Source organism: Pteropus alecto, unplaced genomic scaffold (assembly GCF_000325575.1).
Source record: "Pteropus alecto unplaced genomic scaffold, ASM32557v1 scaffold205, whole genome shotgun sequence".
NCBI classification, from domain to species: Eukaryota; Metazoa; Chordata; class Mammalia; order Chiroptera; family Pteropodidae; genus Pteropus; species Pteropus alecto.
Window position 1 is genome coordinate 488,604 of NW_006436672.1, and position 19,415 is coordinate 508,018.

General features: G+C 38.4%; 1 protein-coding gene and 1 pseudogene across 6 annotated transcripts in view; one reads left to right on the forward strand and one right to left on the reverse strand.

Moving 5' to 3' along the window:
• The window catches only part of ATE1 (arginyltransferase 1), a 136,465-nt gene that overhangs the window by 1,013 nt on the left and 116,037 nt on the right, over positions 1-19,415 (forward strand). Inside the window, exons 1-8 of one of the 6 annotated variants that reach the window (XM_015590645.2) lie at positions 11-149; positions 2,389-2,452; positions 4,427-4,489; positions 8,921-9,024; positions 10,765-11,019; positions 15,926-16,155; positions 17,905-18,033; positions 18,967-19,095. In XM_015590645.2, the coding sequence (XP_015446131.1) occupies positions 44-149; positions 2,389-2,452; positions 4,427-4,489; positions 8,921-9,024; positions 10,765-11,019; positions 15,926-16,155; positions 17,905-18,033; positions 18,967-19,095 (1,080 nt within the window). In that variant the 5' untranslated portion in view covers positions 11-43. Of the gene's footprint in view, positions 1-10; positions 150-216; positions 470-2,388; positions 2,453-4,426; positions 4,490-8,920; positions 9,025-10,764; positions 11,020-15,925; positions 16,156-17,904; positions 18,034-18,966; positions 19,096-19,415 lie in introns of those variants that run through there. The other 5 variants (XM_025047980.1, XM_015590646.2, XM_006913501.3 and 2 more) reach the window with 5 other exon arrangements.
• LOC112481175 lies at positions 14,250-14,368 on the reverse strand (annotated as a pseudogene).

A 19,415-nucleotide genomic window follows, 5' to 3' on the forward strand; every position in this document is an offset into this window, starting at 1 on the left:
GCGGCACTAAGCTGGGCTGCGTCGCGTTTGGAGGGCCGGGGCCATGGCTTCCTGGGCCGCTCTTTCGTCCAGCATCGTGGAGTATTTCCAGGGCGAGGACTTTTACCGCTGTGGTTATTGCAAGAACGAGTCGGGAAGTCGCTCCAATGGTGAGCTGGCCCGCGGAGGAGGGCGTTGCGATCTTGGGGGCTCCGCGGCTGGCGGGCGTCTTCGGGGGTCGTGGCTGCCCCACTCGGGCCGGTCGGCTCGAGGGACCCACGGCGGCTGGAGTCCCCGCCCGGCCTCTGTCTCTTGGAGGGAGTGCGGAACGCAGCTGCCCCGGGAGGGCCGCGGCTGTTAATTTAAAACGGACCTCAGCTGATTCAGCAGGGAAGTTTTTAGGTGTTTATTCGTACAGGTGCTCGGACATGCGATTGTCTCTCGGTACCTCAAAGTGTGGAAACAGATGTCCATCACCAGCAGGAGACGGGTAAATAGATGATAGCATGCTGTGCCAGGGAGCACTGTAGTGTAGGCAGTTAGGGCTGGGGCAGGCAGACCTTTACGTGCTGATGGGGATGTGGGAGCATCTCCATAGTAAGTGCAAAACGCAAGGCGCAGGACAGTGAATGTCAGGTGGTGTCATTCGTGTAGAAAACGGTGTGTGTGCACACGTGCATGGGCATCCATGAATACAGTGTCTCTGGAAGCATATACAAGAAACTGGTGACCGTAGTCGCTACTGATGAGGGAGGGGGCTTGTTTGTGCTGGTTTTGAAATTTTTACCAGATGTTTATATGCCATGTCATTCCTCCACCGATCTCAATGACGACGATAAGGCCAGCCTACAGTTTGTTTTTTTTCCCCTCCATCATGGTTCAGGTTTCTTTCAGAAGATTTGTTGTTTGTAAACAAAACATTGTTTATTTCATTTATTTATAAACATTGGCAAATGTAGAATCTCATATTTTAAAGAATAATCCAGCATTGTGAAAAGTGAAATATCTTCAAAGATGTAAATTTAGATAGTTCCCATTTTAAAAACATAAATGCCCCACTGGGGCATGCTTTGGGCTCTTATTATAGTGTGTGTATTTACTCATTAATTAAAAGTGTTTATTAGGTGCTTCTTGTGGGTGAGAAGGAGTAGAATGTAATGCAGTCATTAGGAGTGAAGAATATGAAGATGAGCTAAGTGGAAAAATGTATAGAGTGTAGGGTTGGTTAAACGGTGAACAAATGACCATGATTCCAACCCTGGGAGCAAAAAAACTCAGGAGAAGCACAGTAAACTGTGACTGGTAGTAGGCCTTAGGGTATTATAGATTCCTCCCATCTCCTTTTCAGAATTTTAGTGTTGTGATTATAATATATATATAATAAGTTATATTAAATATGTCTAAAATTAATAGATTCTTATTTTTCCATTAGTTTTAGTAAGAGAAAATTGATTAATATAGATGTCCTGTGTCTAAAGTTCTTTGGAAGAAACCTGCTTTCAACCTTTTCACCTATAGAGATAACTGTAAATTTTTATCATCTTAATTTAATGCTAATAATAATCTTTACAAGAGGGCACCCCACCTATTGGATAGGTAGGTTTTATTATTCCTTGTTTACAGATGATGAAATTGAGCCTGGTAGAGTAACTTGTTGGCCTTAATGAGCCCCACCCCACCCCCAGGCTTCTGGACATTTCTGTTGTTCTCCAGTGCCCAAGCTTTTCTCACTGCATCCTGCTCCATCCTGCTCTATGGAGCCTGCCGCTGTCTTTACCTCTGATGCAGTTTACTATTTACAAGAAAAAAATTCATTTTTCTTTTAACATTAATTCAGGTATTCCTTTTAATGTTTTTTCGTAGTCTTCATTTTTTTATGGCTCTGTAATTTCATCATAATGATAACGTAGAACCTGGGTTACTCTGTTTTACTTCAGAGGAATATTGCTGTGCACATTCGTCCTATTTTTAAAGATCAAGACTATTCTCTGTATATATGTAAAACGTATAAAAATCAGGAGAATTTATGTGCACAAGAAAACATTAGCTTTCTAATTCTTCTGAAGAGACCAGCTTCTTAAATTATTGGAGATACTATGGTTTAAAGGTGTGATGTAATCTGATTGCAGTGAGGATCTAAATTTATGATGTCATAGAGACTGTTGACCAGTCCTGAATTAAATGCAATCAGTGACGTGTTTGCTTTTTAAAAATTAAGATAAATACATCATAATTTTTATTTATGGTATGTATTATGTCAAACTAACAAGTATGAAGTATGTACAGACTTTCATTTCTCCAGTATAAGCTAGATTTTTTTGCTTCTATATTCACATTAAAATAATGCTTTGAATTAAAAAAAGTAAGAAGTTCAGCTTGCTGTAGCTAACACGTTCCTTATTTTTTCAGGCATGTGGGCACATACCATGACCGTACAGGATTATCAGGATCTTATAGACCGAGGCTGGCGGAGGTAAAGCTCCTTACTACAAAGATGCTGCTCTTGTCACTCAGGTTCTTAGAATTGAAAAGAATATCGTTTGCCTCTAAAATGTTTTCCCGTTGTTGGAAAGAGATTTAAGAAAAATTTTTAATTCTTTTGTGTAGTGATTTTGTTTTCTTTTTGAAGCTGTTTTTTTGGGAAAACGTCAAATATATACAAACGTAGAGAGTGTATTTTAATGAACCCCCTGTACCTGTCACCAAGCATCAACAGCGAACATTTTGCCAATCTCATTTCATCAGTTCTCCTTGCTTCCTGCAATGGACTGAACGTTAGCGTTCCACCCAAGTTCATACGTTCAGTCCTAACTCCCATTATGATGGTATCTGGAGGTGGAGCCTTTGGGAGGTGATTAGGTGACATAGATAGATCCCTCATGAATGGGATTAGTGCCCTTATAAAAGAGTCTGCAGAGAGCTCCTTTGCCCTTCTGCCATGTGAGGACACAATGAAAAGAGCAGTCAGGAAGCTTGTCTTCACGAGACTCCATGGCGGCTGGTGCCTTGATCTTGGACATCTAGCCTCCAAGACTATGGGGAATAAATTTCTGTTATTTAGAAGCCACTCAGTCTATGGCATTTGGTGATAACAGCCCAAATGAGCTAAGATACTCTCCCACTTCTCTCCCCATTAAGTAATTTAAAGCAAATTTCAGGTATCATGTCAATATACCTGTAATAAGTATGTTTCTAAGAGACAAGGATTCTTTTTTCCTTTATAACATCCACAATGCCATTTTTATACTTAACAAAATTAATAATTCTTTAATGTCACCTGTTACCTACTTTTGATTAGATTTTCTGCTTGTCTCAAAATGTCTTTTTTATTTAATAATTGGTTTATGTGAATCTGGATTCCATTAAAGTCCACACATTGCCTTTGACGACTAAGTTTTTTGATAGTTACTTTTATATAGATGATTTTAAAGGAATTATTAGGTGAAGTTTCTTATGTGAATGCAAGCAGTGTTAAGTGCCCTGTGCCAGTAGTCCCCAGGAGATGTAGGATTGAGCACAGGCAAATGAAGCTTCACAACTTTATTTAAACTTAGTAATGAGTCCCAAAAAGCAGATATAGGTCAGATGTTGAAGGACTTCATGTGCCATAGTAAGGAGCCTTGTTAAAAGTAGCGGGGAACCGCTGAAGGCTTTTACGGCAGAGGAATGTGATGAAATTCGTGTTTTGGAAATGACCGTTTACGTAGCAGAGAGGTGTTTGAGGAGGTGATCCTGGAGGCAAGAAGACCCATTGCAGGGATGTGAGATGGTGAGGACCTGTCTTTGTCAGTAGCGAGGCGATAGATAGGAGGGGACAGATTTAAGATACGTTTTAGAGGTGGAAAGCTTAGTGACAGAGGATAGAGGTGCATTAGTGGAAGGAGTCTAAGATGACCTCCAGGTTCCTGGCTTGGGAACTGAACTTGTGTGTGATCGTTGGGGCTGCCCTAACAAAATACCACAGATAGGACAGCCTAAACAGCAAAAGTTCGTTTTCTCATAGTCCTGGAGACTGGAAGTCCAAAATCAAGGTTTCCACAGCTTTGGTTTATTCTGAGGCCTCACTCTTGGGCTTGCATGTGGCTGCCTTCTTGCTGTGTCCTCCCGTAGTCCTTTCTCTTTGTGGGTACATCCCCGGTGCCTCGTGTCTCTTTGTCCAATTTTCTTGTAAGGACACCAGACAGATTGGATTAGGGCTCATCCTAACAGCTTCATTTTAACTCAAGCACCTCTTTCAAGGCCTTATCTCCAAATAAAGTCACATTTTGAGGTGCTGGCAGTTAGGGCTTCAACATATGAATTCGGGGCTTAGGAAGAGTAAATCTAAATGTGTTTTTAAACTATCGATTGGATTTTTACCCTAGTTAAGTTTGTGCTGCTATTCTCATCTACTTTGGTGCATATGAGAAATGAGTAAGAAATTAACAAACTTATTTTATAATTTTAGAAGCGGGAAATATGTGTACAAACCTGTCATGAATCAAACGTGTTGTCCTCAGTACACAATAAGGTAAGAATCTGCATAGAAGGTCTATAATATGAAGATTGTATATAATTTTTTAGTGGAATCTTGCTTTTTTAAATGTTCATTTTCATTCATAGACATTCTTTATAAGGAAAAGCAAATGAATTATGTTTTTTCCATACTGATGTTATATTCACATGCCAATCAGTAGCTTTTAGTAATGTTTAATTGGCCATATATGAATATGATATTAAAAAAATACCTTTATTTGGCAATCTAGTCAGTGATACCATCAAATATTGGGGAAATATTGGGAAATACATTACTTTTAAATATCAAATTTTTATAGGTTTTAGCTTTGGGCTTTCCATGTTCTATCTTGTTACTTGGCACAGTACTTAGATTCAAATAATGAATGCTATAGCATCCTGTAGAACAGCAGTCCCCAGCCTTTTGGCACCAGGGACGGGTGCTCCTATGAGAATCGAACGCCTGGTGATCTGAGTTGGAGCCGAAGTGGTGATGCTAGCGCTGAGGAGTGGCTGCAGGTACTGATGAAGCTTCGCTCACTTGCTGTTCTCCTCCTGCTGTGAGGCGCAGTCCCTAACAGGCCAGGTACAGGTACCCAGTCCAGGTACCCAGTCCGCAGCCCAGGGTTAGAGACCCTGCTGTAGAAAGAGGAAGAGGAGGGCCAAGATGTAATCTGACATGTATATTCAGAGTAGTTTTCTTCATTTGAAAATTTAAATTAAAAAGTCTTTTCCTACAAAGCGTTTGATTAATTTTTCATAATCTTTTGGGTTTGCCCCTGCCCCCTTCACCCCACCCTAACACGGAAGGATTTTCCCTTCTTTGGTTAGAAAGGCCTTCCTCCTCCTCTCTCCTTCCCCTTCTTCTAGGAGAAAATAGGTAAAGTATAATGATGTTATGAAGCACTTGTCTTCAGTTTCAGTGTGTATATATACTCTAAATCAGGGGTCCCTGACCCCTGGGTCACAGACCGGTACTGGTCCGTGGCCTGTTTAGGAACCAGGCCGCACAGCAGGAGGTGAGCGGTAGGCAAGAGAGAGAAACTTCATCTGTATTTGCAGCTGCTCCCCAGTGCTAGCATCACCGCCTCAGCTCCACCTCAGGTCATCAGGCATTAGAGCCTCATAGGAGCACCGGTCCCTGGTGCCAGAAAGATTGGGGACCACTGCTCTAAATAAAAAAAGCAAACATGGTTGTATCCATCATTTTTTGGCTGGTCCTCACAACTATCTCTCTTAGCTGATCTTAATTTGTTTTTGGGTTGCAGACTATTTTGAGGATTTGATGAAAGTAACAAAACTGAACAAGGGAGGGGGCACAGAGACAAAAATATGTAACACTTTACGTACTAATTTTGAAATGATCCCAGACTCCCAAAGTTCCACTGATTTCCTGGTTAAGAATCCGTTCTCTTACCTAACGTGATAGAACTGGGACAATAAAGAGAAGAGATGGATGTCTGGTTTGCTGCCACCATCTCATTCATTGTGTAAAGAACACAATGACAGAGTAGCTGTGCTGTCCTCTTTGAGCTTTGTTGGTTATGAAGCAGTGATGTCTTCAAAGGCAGAGGTCATTTTCTTACAGATAGCAGTTTATTTTTGCATGGTGGCCATGATTTTGTCCAAATAAGTCTGAAGTTGATTGGGCGAACCCTGAGAATCTCTAACCAGAAAAGTCCATTTGCCGTGAGTTAAAGAAAAAAATAAAGCATATGGAATTTATTGTAAATATGTCATCACCTGCAAAGCACAGTTTCAGGCGAATTGTTTTTATGAAAAGGGATTCAGTTAACATTGCAAAACAAAGTAATTATAAAATGATATTTTTGCATTTTATAATTTTGCATGGAAATCAAACATTTTCTGAGTTATTATTCTCTATACAATTTCGTTATTTATATATCGATCTTATGGGCTCATTTTGCATAGTTAACTCTCTTGGTTATTTTACCTTGTTTACTGCAGTAGTTATAATGAGACCTAAAGTAAAGACACAGTGGTCGCAGCCTACAGTCTGGCTTCTTGTTAGGCATGCATTAGGGGCTGCCCAGTATGTTAGTGTAAATGAGGATGAACTTCCTAGGTATGCATTTTTTAAAAATTTTAATTTTTATCAGAAATTTTAATTTTTATGTGCTAATAATTTAAGGAATCAAATAGTCCCATAAAGCTTGTTTTGCAAAATAGCAATCCCCTGAATCCCTGTACATTTTCTATTTCCCAGTGCAGTCACTTTCAGATCTTTTAGCTGATTTTTTTTGGCTTTACTCTCTAATATGCTTATATGATTATATTACTTGATTTTTTTTTCCTGGACCATTATCTCTGGGCTTCTCTCTTCGAAAGATAAGGATTTACTTTTATTTTATTCCTATTCCCCTGTCACATTCACGCTCCTTTTTGTCCTCATCCTCAACTTTCCATCTTAGAAATATTGTAATTTTGGATGAATGTCATCATATTGTGACTGTGTGAATGTGCTTCACAGCTAAGCCATATAGTATACTGTGATTACTTTTTCTTTTCTGCTTTCTCTGGAGTTGATAATTATCTTTGCATTTGCATATCTTTGATGTACCGATCTCCAATTTATTTAGGAACGTCCTCCAGTTGTGTAGATTTCCTCGGTATGTTTAGCTGCTGCTTTTGTGGAATTTTCTGACCATCTCTGATCTGGACAGGTTGTCTCTACACCTGACACATCACTGCCATCCTAGGATCTCTTTACTGTCATCTTGGGGATTCTCTTTGGCTCTTGGGTCGGATCCGTCTCCTGTCTTCTCTGCCTTTTTCTTGGATTATTCCTTCCTTTTAGTGAAGCACAGCTTCTAATAGCTTCCTGAGAAAAAGTGCGTGAGAGGTAAACTTCGAGACTTTGTATGTCTGAAAACGTTTTAATTCACTACTCAAACTTATAGTTTGTTTGCCTGAGTATAGAAGTGTAGATTGGAAATAATTTTCGTATAGGATTTTGAAGGCTTTGCTCTATTGTTGTCCTGTTGCTGTTGAGAAGTCCAGTGATATTCTGATTTTAGTTCTGTCATCCAAAAGCGTTTTCTCTTTGGAATTTTTTTTTTGTCTTTAGTATTCTGATATTTCACAGTATGTTTGGTGGGGTATCTGTTTTCATTCATTGCATATAGACTTGAGGGGCCCTTCTTATCTATGAGCTCCTCCCATCGTATCCTTCAGTTCAGAAATTTTTTTTTTGTATTATTTTGTAAATCTTTTCCCATCTATGTTTTTACTTCTACTATGTTTTTATTCAGATATTGGACCTTTTAGTCTGGTCCTCTGGTTCTTCTCAGTTTTTCATCTCTTTTTGCTGACTCTTTTGGGTGATTTCCTCAACTTTATTTTCTAAGTCATCTATTTAATTTTTTATTTCTTCTATTTTTGCTTCTGAAGGTTTCTGTGCTTAGACTGTTTTCCCTTTTCCTTTTTTGTCACATACTATTATATGGCTGTAATAGCTCAAGAGAAATAAGAGTGCTCTCAGGATATTTTTATGACTATTTTTTTTAGGTTCTCTTCTTCCTGCATACTCTTTATCCATCCTCCAAGTTATTTCAGGTTTTTTTTTGGCACCTGTTCCTGTAATAGGCCCTCCTCAAGTGCTTGGTGATTCTAACTTTCCAGTGTCCCATTGGAGATTCTGTGTACTCGGGCGGGTCTTGCTTACTGTGGCTTTTGAGTAGGGCGATCTGGCTGGACTGTTCTGTTGGGGAATCTCTCATGTCAGCATTTTTAGGTCTGATTACATTCCGGAGAGAAGGTGTCTGTGAATATTCTGGGGCTAAGTAGGGGAAGTGGGTTTGAGGTCTCAACGTTCAGCATGTAGGCTTTTATTTAAGCTTCCTGTTTCCAGTACAGTTCCATTTTGCTTTCAACTGTGCTTGTATCCTTCATGTGAGAGGCTCTATTTTTTACTCCTTCCTAAAAATGCAGTTTTCTGCTGGGTTGTATAGGGTGTCATCTATGCAGAGTTGGGAGGCCGTCTGACATCTACTTCCAAAACTTTTAGGGAATCCTCTTATTTTTAGACCCACCTTCTTGCATATCTCCTCAGATGTCAGGTATTGCCAGTCTCTCAGACTTTTAGGGGTAATATAGAGAAAATTGGATATCTTTGGCTTTTCTCACTGTTGGTTTAGGATTCAACTTTGTTTGGCTGAGTCAGTTACCACTTGTACATCTGCTTTCCAGCTTCCAACATTTCTCCCACTTTCTTTTTTCTAGTGGTTTATGTCTTTTTCTTTTCTTTTCTTTTTTAATCCCTCAACTTTAGTTTTTGTAAGATTTGGGTTGGGTTAAAGGCTACATTAAACTGTCTTTATCCAGAAATCCCAGGCATGAGCTTTGCTTCATTGTAGTGGATACTACCCGTAGCCGATTTTACTTCTTCAGAGTTTGAGTTCATTTATTATTTGTTTTGTTTTCCTAGGTGCCGACCTTTACAGTTCCAGCCATCAAAATCTCACAAGAAGGTTTTGAAAAAAATGTTGAAATTTCTGGCTAAAGGAGAAATTTCCAGAGGAAATTGTGAGGGTAAGATGAGATGGGGAGGTCTAAAAACTACTTTAAAATGAAGTATCTTTCCAAGTTCTCACTTTCAGTCATTTTTTAAGTTAGGTAGCGGGAAGGGGTCCTTACTACAGTCAGGCCCTATGACTATGATGATGATTACTGTTAGAACTGCGGCTGCTGTCACCTTGATTTGTTGGCCCCAAATCAAGGATATGGGGAACATATTCCAGGGAGGGTCTAGCTTGGGGAGAAGATTAAGGATCGTTTTAAAGATGTGATGCCCTGGCGATTATTGAAATATTAGTTTTCACAGTGCTTTGGTAACTATTACCTTACTTGATCCTAATAATATCCTTAAGAAGTAAACGGAAAGTGGTATAGTCTCTGGGGACACAGATACTTATATGTAATTTACACACGATTGCACAATCACTTTTACTACTGAGTAAAGTTCAGATTTTCTGTGTTTGAGAGTTAACGCTTACTTTAGTAAATAATATTGCTTGAGATTCAGTTTCTTACACGTCTGATAAATTTTGAATTGTAAGTGAATTTCCTAAAAGATAATTACTAACATTTAGTTAGCTTTAGTTACAGATACTTTGCATTTTCAGTTTTTTCGGTATTATTACTTTTTTAAAAAGCTTATAGGCAGCGCCTAATACCTGAGCATAAGACTGGGAATGCCATCCGTTCTTCGGTTTAGCTCGCTTCTGCGGTAGGCAGTACTTAACCTTGGGAGCCTCCCACCCTAGTCTTAGCTTGTTGTTTCCTTCCCCATGTGTGTTTTGAATGCCACAATGTCCCAGTCCCTGTTCTAAGCACTAGAGAGACAGTAGCCAGCATGACAGTGCCCTCATGCACTGTCCTTAACGGACCAGGATTCAAGACGACTTGGAGCAGACTTGGCAGAGCTGGGACAACAAGGAGGCCTGAAGGCCCGGGTCATCGAGGCTCAGGGGCAGTTGGAGCATCGGGAGTATCAGCATTTTGTTGGTATATAACCTTAAAGGTTAAGTAGAGTTTGTTGGTTTGTTAATTTAAACTTTTTTTCAGTGGTTGGAATCATGTTCTGAGTTTCAAAAATTAATATTCAGTTAAGCTTCGAGGATACTGTCCATTCGTAAATTTGTGGTTGTCTGTCTTTTTATGTAGCTTTTATGTTTGGTTCTTTATTTGACCTGTTATAGTCTTCTTAATTATTTATGTTTGCAACTTAATTCCTAGTGATATACTCATTACGGCAAAGGCCAAACAGCTTTAACAAAGAGACACTGAAGTGCAGGGACTAAACCAATGATAGAGGTCTGTTTTTTTCCTCACACAGCTGTCCACTGCAGGTGTTCCGGGTTGGCCCGCAGCTCTGCTTCCCCTCCCAGCCATTCTGGGACTCTGTTCAACATGTGATTTCCAAGGTCGCTTTGGTTTTTATTGATCCAGCCAGTTGGGGGGAGGGGGAAAGGGTGGAAGTTCAGAGTCACAGATTTCCTTTAAAACAAGTGAGGCAGAATCGGACATCTCATCGTGGTTATATTTCATGGGCAGGAGTGTGGATGGGACTTGCGAAGGGCCTGGCAGTACATTCCCCTGCTTAGGTGCCACTGCCTGAAGTGCAGCTGTGTCACGTTGGAACACAGGAGAATAGATCTGGTGAACACACAGTAGTTTCTGTCACATTGTATTAAAGGTGCATTTTTTTTCTTTATTTTAATTGTGTGAGATGGTCTGGCTGATGGATTTTGATTTTTTTCTGATTTGTAGATGAGCCTATGGAGCCTACCATGGAGGACGCTGTTGCTGGTGACGTTGCGTTAATCAATAAGTTGGATATACAATGTGACCTTAAAACGCTCAGTGATGACCTCAAAGAGAGCTTAAAGAGTGAAGAGAGGAAGAAAGGAAAAAGCGCAAAGAAAGCAGAATCTCATGACTTAATTCAGTCACAAAATATAGAAGCAAAGTTGGGCTCTGGTGAACCATCACACTCAATTGGAGTACTTACAGTTCCTAAGCCAGGTAGTGAAAGTTTGTTATTCAAGTCATATAAGTGATTTTCTTTGTGCTTGTGACGTTACCTCTGGGCCCTCTCATCAGCTACAAAAAATGAATTACTCATGAAATCTGTAAAATGGATCCCTGTTTTATACAACTTATTCTCTGGATTTAGATGGACAAATTACATCTTTTTTAAAACTGCAATGTTGAAAAAGCCTGAAATAATAGCCTTATTATCCCCAAATATAGATATTTTAAAAGAGTTCCATTTCTTCTTAAAGCTTTGGGCCCAAGAGATTTGAGAACCAAATTTTTGTCATTGAAAAGATGTGCTAAACATTTTTATAGTCAAAATTAATTTTAGTTTAAAAACGTTCAGATTCTGATAGTTAACTTCACCTTTAATAAGGTAAGATTTTTTAAATATTTTTACTTCTAAAAGAATAAAGTTTAAAAATTTTATTCAGTGGTAAGTGGGTTTATTACATGTATATATGTGTGCGCATGCATGTGTGTGTTTATGATTCTTTTAAAAATTATTTTACAGAATGTCAGTTTGGATGGTTATTATGTTTCAGTTTTTGAATTCTTTATTTATACAAAATGATCCAAGGAAAAATATTTTTACTTCTAAAAGAATAAGGTTTAAAAATTTTATTCAGTGGTAAGTGAGTTTATTACATGTGTATGTGTGTGCACATGCATGCGTGTGTTTATGATTTTAAAAATTATTTTACAGAATGTCAGTTTGGATGGTTATTATGTTTCAGTTTTTGAATTCTTTATTTATACAAAATGATCCAAGGAAGAAATTTTAGGACTGTTTTAGGTTCTGTTGTCATGTGTTACATGTGTTAAAGAGCAGAAAGCTGTCTGTTTGCCTTTTTTTTTAATGTAAGGCTTCCATGGCGTTCAAATTGATGTTGGTCTGAGACTTCATCCTAATACGAATAGTCCAATCAGATATTTTGAATGATTTAGATAATTTCTTTCACCTTTTAGCGTCTTAAGCAATAGGGTCAGTTCTTTTATTTTTAATTTTTTTATTATAAAAATTATTTACGGTGTATCAAATTTAGAAAGCCATTTTGGAGAATTTCAAATAGACAAATGTAGACTAAATATAATAATGAGCTTCCGTGCAGCCTACCCTTGTTTGAAACAAGAATCGACTCCTGATGACCACGCTCGTTTCTTCTATTCTCCTAACTAGTTCCCCTGTCTGGCATTATGTTGATGGGAATTCCAGACGTTGTATCATCCTGTGTTTCAGAATGTATCTCTAAAAGATAACTTTAAAAATTATATCCATAATACTATTGTTACACCGAAATAAAATTTCTTAATGCCACTGAATGTTCAGTGTTTAAATCTCTAATTTTTAAACATTTGCTTGCATCGGCTCCTGCGTTTTTATTGCAGTTTATTTGTTAGAGAAACTGTGCAACTTGTCAGTTGCTGGCTCTACTCTCTGCGTCTGACCAGAAACATCTGCAGTGCGGCTTTGCATGTTCCCCACCCGCCCATGAATTGGTGGTTACTCTAGAGCCTTGGTCAGAGTTCAGCATTTAATTGCTATTTTGCTTTTTGGAGGGGAGTAAACCTTAATCAGGTTTGCGTTCAAATTATTTATTTGGGGATGGGTAAGGTTACTTCTCGAGTGGATTCAAATTATTTGGGAGACATTTAATGTCTGGGTTCCTCTCTTTTTGTTAGTGTTAGTAGCCTTGGATGCTCAAGGCATTAAATTCATTAGATAGTCTATCATTCATTCTTCATTTACGGGTGGAATCCTTCTGTAAAGAGAACTGTCCTCATTTGCTTGAGGCGGGACAAATTCTTTTATTTGATTTTCCATTCTTCGAAGTAACATCCTCTTACAGCGGCCAGGTCATTTTTGAGGGGGTGTCATTGTGAATTCATGGATCTAAACACATTGGCTGTGTTATAATTCTTTGCTCCCGTGAGAGCTTCTCTCAGTTGGCTTCTGAGTCCTGTTGGTGCCGTCTTGGCAGTCTTGGCTGCATCTTTGCTATTGGGTATGACATGATGCTCCTGGATCGTCTTGTGCAGCCATTTCTCCAAGGAGTCCTGGTTGGTTTTAGTGGGAAATGGTATTTGGAGATCGCAGACTAGTCTAGAAGCTCTCATTGCTACTGGCTTGGTCCTTGTTTTCTAGGCCTTTTCAATGAACAGACTTAAGGGATCTTGAGGTCATATTGATACTTCCAATTTAAATTCAGTACTACAGTATTTTTACCTTTTTGTTTGGTCAGTTTCTCTCACATTTGTATCATCTTTCTTCCATGTTGAGAAACCTAGTTCTCTGGGACTTTGGGGGTGGTAGAATTAGATTAGAGTATCACAGCTACCCATTTGCTTTATCCCGCGTTGCACGCAGTCGTAGAATGACTACCAGCCTCACCTCCAGCTGTGTCATTACTGACATGTTAAATTTTTGTGGTTTTTTTACAATATCTCTGAGAATGTGAAAACTTTTTTTATAAAACACATAGCACTAATTTAGATTTTTCTCTGGAAACCTGCATTTCCATTTTATTTTTAAAAGTATTAAAAGCGTATTCCCTTGGACTTAATTAGAAGCTATACAGATCTAGTGACCTCTGTTCCAAACAGTTGGGACTAATGGAGGATTCTTGAGTGGTTTGAATCTCCGGATACAGGGTCTGTGTGATGTACTGATTTTATGTTGTTGATTTGCTTACATCCAGCTGGAGGACTTTATTGATCTGAGAAGATCCGTATCTAAATAAGCAGAAGTCCTCATTTGCTGTCCACTGTAGTGGGTGACATGATAGTACATAAAAGTAGAAGAGAACAGTTGTGATAAGGATCGTTTCGTCCAATGAATGAATTGGCGTAAAGGTGACATAGGTGGTCTTTTCCTAAAAATACTGAAGTTTTGTTTCACAGTTCACTCTGGATAGTTTCATAATTCATAATTTTAATACTTTGCTAGGGAATGTAATTTTGAGTAACTGTAGGAAATGCAGGGCCTTTTTGTTTATTACCAGTGATGGAATGCCTATGTAGGTAGAACATTATTTTAGGTCTTGGTGACACACATAATAGCTAATAGTAGAAGGTAGCCCTAGTTGCACGGTAGGTACTGTTTTATGAGCTGCTCATACCATTTTTTTTCCTTTAGGCGAGGCAACCCTTGGTTGACCTCACACATTGCAAGGACCTTGTCAGCTTACAATCCCTTATTTTTTTATTTTTATTTTTTACTCCTATAGCACCTGGTCTTCCTAGATGGTCTCCCATCGAAGTACTAACCAGGCCTGCCCCTGCTTAGCTTCCGAGATCAGATGGGATCAGGCTTGTTCAGGGTGGCATGGCCATAGACCGAGCTGCACATACCTTAACTCGTTAAATCCTCCCAGGGGCGCCGTGGGTGAAACTGGTTATCTTTCTCATGTGGACGGATGAGGGGACTTGCCAAGGCCTCCAGCCAGTCGACCGCTGACCTCGCGGTCTGGGGTGGCGTGCCTGCTCGTACCCTGTATGCCTTTGTGCCCCAGAACAAATCTGAGAGAGGACACAGTCCCTAGCCAAAGAAAATGGGTTCTCGGAGGCAGCAGAGGAACAGGTAGAATCAGCTTTTTGTTACCTGGTTGCTGCACTTAACTCTCAGTCTTTTTTGTGGGTAAACTGTGTTTTTAAGTGGAAGACGTTCACGAAGTTGTAATGTGGTCTCAGTATTTCTGAACTCGTTTTCTCGCCAGAGTAGTTTCTTTTGACTAGTTTTTGGTCTCAGGCAAGTCCCTTGACTCTCTAGGTCTTACTTTTCTTCTCTGTAAAATTGAACTTGCTATTCCTATAAACCTTCTCTACGCTGACTTTTATGTAATTAGAATATGTAATTTAAAAGTAGGATATTTTTAATTTCCTTCATAACTTTTAAAAAATTACAAACTGATGTTCGTTGTTAGAATATTTAGAGAAAAGAGAAGACTACAAAAAGAGAAGAAACCTCTTTATTTCTAAACTCAAGTAAATTGACTGTTAATGTGGTATATTTCCAAGTTTTTTTCTAAATATTTTTACTGTATATATTTATACATAATTGGAATTATTTTTTAACATTGTGTAATGACAAATCCCCTAAAGTTTCTAAAGCATTTTTAATGAGCATATGATATTCTGTTGTTATTTTAAACATTGTGTAATTACTCTAAAATTGGGCATTTAGATCATTTTCAGATTTTCATTTGTGTTATTTGCCTGTATGTCTTATAATTTACTCAGGATAGATTTCTTGAGGATGACTTACTAGATTGAAGGGTACTCACTAAAATGTGTGGTTTATAATATTAAAATTTTAATATTTTAAAAGGCCTTGATATTTGCTCTTTTAGTTAAAACAGAACTGTGATTAACTAGAGCTAACTAACGAGACTCCTCACTTAGGTGGAGAGAGACACAAATACTTTCAACTAAGCAAGGATGTTTTTCCATTATAAAATCTGCCAGAGTATGTCCTGGGGTTGGTACTCGTTTACAACCAGAAGCTAAGCACATATCAGCGTCACCAGTGCTTTTAGGAACATGTCCCTCAGAAATGTGGGCTGGAGACAGCAGTGTCCTGATACAAAAGATACTTGATGATGTTCTTTCTGCTTACAAAGGCAGAGAAAAAGGTGAATATTTTTTAAAAGGAGAGAGAGTTTCAACAGCAAGAACTGCCGGAAAAGTTCTGTGCTTGTTTACATCCTTGGGCAGTTCCTGTTTCGGAGATAGAATTTTAAGGTCAACTGAGAGCCCCACACCAGGATCCTCTGAAACCTGGCCTGCCCCACAGCTAACTCTTTGGACTTATTCTGTAGAATCTTTGAGACTTTTGAAAAAACATTTCTAGAGCCAAATGTGATTGGTCTAATATTTTGAAATTTTTTTTTTTTAGGCAAAGGGGCAGATTTGAGTAAGCCTCCATGTCGAAAGGCAAAGGAAATCCGGAAAGAAAGGAAGAGGTTAAAACTCATGCAGCAGAACCCAGCTGGAGAACTCCAGGGCTTCCAGAGTCGGGGTGAAGCACTGTCTTTGTTCCCACCCAAGGCTAGATCCAACCAGCCCAAGTCACTTGAAGATTTAATTTTTGAATCTTTACCAGAGAATGCATCACACAAGTTGGAGGTACTTTGAAGGATATATATATTTTGGGTTTGTCTTATTTTTTGTTTTCTGTTGGGTACCTTATAGATTTCCATTTGAGCGTATACTAATTCGTTGATGTGTTGCCGTTTAAATAATGAAAAATTAAAGTGAGTTGGGATGGAGTAGCGTTTGTACATACTAAGTCAACTGCTACTTGAGAGAAACTTCTTTTTAAGATTAAAAAAGTAGGCAGTTTGACGAAAGTTGTGAAAACAATTGCAGTTTTAGCATGTTATTATGTGTAAAGTACTCTGGCTTTTGGTATTCCTTGATTGAAATTTAGTAGTTAAAAGTGAAAAAGAAAAAATATTATTTAAATTTCATTTTTGGCAGTTTTGGTTTAGATAGCAAAAGATCATACTAGGCAAATCACTGTTTTTTTCTGTTCTAATATTCTGATCTTGATCAGGGCAGCAGATAGTATTAAATGCGCAAGCCATCAGGTGGAAATTAACTAAACAATAGTAAATTGTACTACTGTAAACTACTTTCATTAATTCCCCCAAACCAATTTGGGCATCATATGAATACTTTGAGAATATTCCTATTATTTTTCCCAAATTGATTTACATTCCAGATTCAGTCTAGATTTTTCAGTATTTGTTTGGTATTTATAAATATCTTTTCTAAAACATTAGCCATAATGATTTTATCATATTCTCATACTTACTTGATTAGTAACTGGTCAGCCTTTAAATTGATAGCTTGATATCATTTAAGAACATCACTTATCACTTCAGACTTGATACTAAAAATTAACTTTGACACAGTTAAAGTTAATGCTACTTAAAATAGTTTATGAGGAGTCTTTTGTGTTTTGATCATAAATAATAATGTATTCAGGGCACCAGGCATACCCACCGTAACAGTTCTACAGCAGGTAGCTTTTGCTTTGTGACGTAGCGATACCCAGGACGGATAGAGATTTGTTGTCCACTGGGTGTCACTCTTTCTTCACGGAAGAGTTACTTCTCAGGGCAGACACGAAAAGTTCCCAGTTTTGTGTTTTTATTATATTCCCTTTGATTTTCTGTCTTTTTCATTTTACTAACACATTTTAACTGGTTAGTAAATAATTAATGTTAAATGTTAGCCATTACTCTGTGCAATTTCGGTTTTTAACTCATTTTCATTTTATATAAGAGTAATCTAAGACACAGAGAGATTAATGTATATTCTCAACCAAGATGATGACATTAAGATTTGAGTAAAGGAAATCCTGACTTTAGAGTTTTCATTCTTAATTATGCTATGAAATAGGAACACTTCATTGTCCTACACTTATTAAAAAAAAAAAGTCGTAAGTTTAGTGTTAGAAATAACACATGAAATAGTGTCCAAAAATATATATATTCACATTATTAGTCTTTCTGACTGAGATACTGAAGGTGGTTGCACACAACTAAGATTAAAGAGTATGTATTTGTGTTTGCGTCTCAAGTGCCATAAGTATTCTATCGTTTTATGATAGAGGCTGGCTCACATAACTCGGTCATAGGATCTAACTAGTCTTAGGATTTAGACAGGATCCTCTGCCTTCTTAATGAGTGTCGTTTTGAGAAGTTACTTTGTTTACTAACTGATTGATTTTTAATATTAAAATATATGTTTATGCTTTAATATTTGTGTTAATACTTTTGGTTCTTTTTGGGTGGGAGTAACTATTAATGCATATTCCATGGAATAAATAAATGTATTAATGAAAATTGTTTTTAACTCCTTCTGAAGGTGAGGGTGGTGAGATCATCTCCACCAAGTTCTCAGTTCAAAGCCACAATGCTGGAGTCCTTCCAGGTCTATAAACGTTACCAGATGGTTATCCACAAGCAGCCACCTGATAAACCAACTGTGAGCCAGGTCAGCAGGCCAAGTGTAATTTTTCTGCGCAAATGGAACTTTCCCTCCATTTGCTATCACTGTGTGAATCTTTGGTTTATTTTTGGTGCATTTTATTTATATCCAGTTTGCAGCCTATCTGCAAAGAGTTAGGACTGTGGATTAGAGGACATTCTGAAAGTGCAAATTTTACTAGGGTCACATTAAGTGCCAATCATGTCTAATTGCAAAGTGGAAAAGTAACTCACAAAATGAATTATTTTTACTTAAAGTCACTATGTTTAGATGCATTTATCTAAAAGTAATGAATAGAGCTCTAAGTAAATATATTAGGAAAAAACAAAAAAACCTTTACTTTTTATGGTAGGCATACTTTGCCTGTTAATGGTTAGTATGCTTTATCTCCATTTGAAAGTCATGTGTCAAAAGGGTCTATAACAGCTGACTTACTTTTTTGCTGTGCTGCCCATACACAGCGGGCGGAACTGGAAAAGTAGACAGCACAGTGTTTCAGCAGAAGTCCTCAGCTGCTCGTGATGTTACAGATCAGATTACCTAGGGAAAATCCGAGAAGGGAAAAAGCTTAAAATACTTTATTTGTAGTGGTGACCAAAATAGTGGCCATTATCATTAGCATTATCATTGATATCAATGAATTATAATTATTGACTCTAGGGCATGCAGAAAACCACTGGAAAAAAAACCAAAGGAAAAGAGAAATGAACTGCCTTGTTCCTTCTGGGTTAAATTTGCATCAGCGTTAGTGCGAAGTCAGTGCTCCAGGCTGTGCCTGTCGGCCTGGTCCAGGGTCCAGGGTCCATTCATTTGGTGACATTCCCAGTGCTGAGCTTTGGAATGGATTTGCGGAGATCTTACTCTGGCCTCACCTTCAGAAGCATGTCAGCGGGTGGAGGTGTTTCAATAGCATTTGCTTGTATTTTCCTTGCTCTGAAGGTGAGGTTAGTACCTGTCTCCTTTGAGGACCCAGAGTTCAAGTCGTCCTTCAGCCAGTCATTTTCTTTATATGTCAAGTATCAAATGGCCATACACCAGGATCCGCCCGATGAATGTGGGAAGACCGAGGTACCTTTCATTAAATGTTTTCCTGTGTTGATGATATTGTCTATGAAGAAGCGTAATGTAACTTTCTTATGCTGTTTTCTTATCTTTAAGTGGAGTGTATGTTACTTTCTACTCTAAGTGTGGATTACTGAATGTATGTGAGAATGAGTCATACTTGAGAGCATTTTAAATCCTCAGAGTAAAGGATGTGTTCTTTTTCAGTCATCTGCCCAGGACCCCAGATGTAGCGTGTTTGTCTTGTAAGTCATGGGGCTCAGTCAGCAGACGTCACTGAGTGCTTGTCATGTGCCAGCCTTTGTGCCACAGCACAAAGGGAAGAG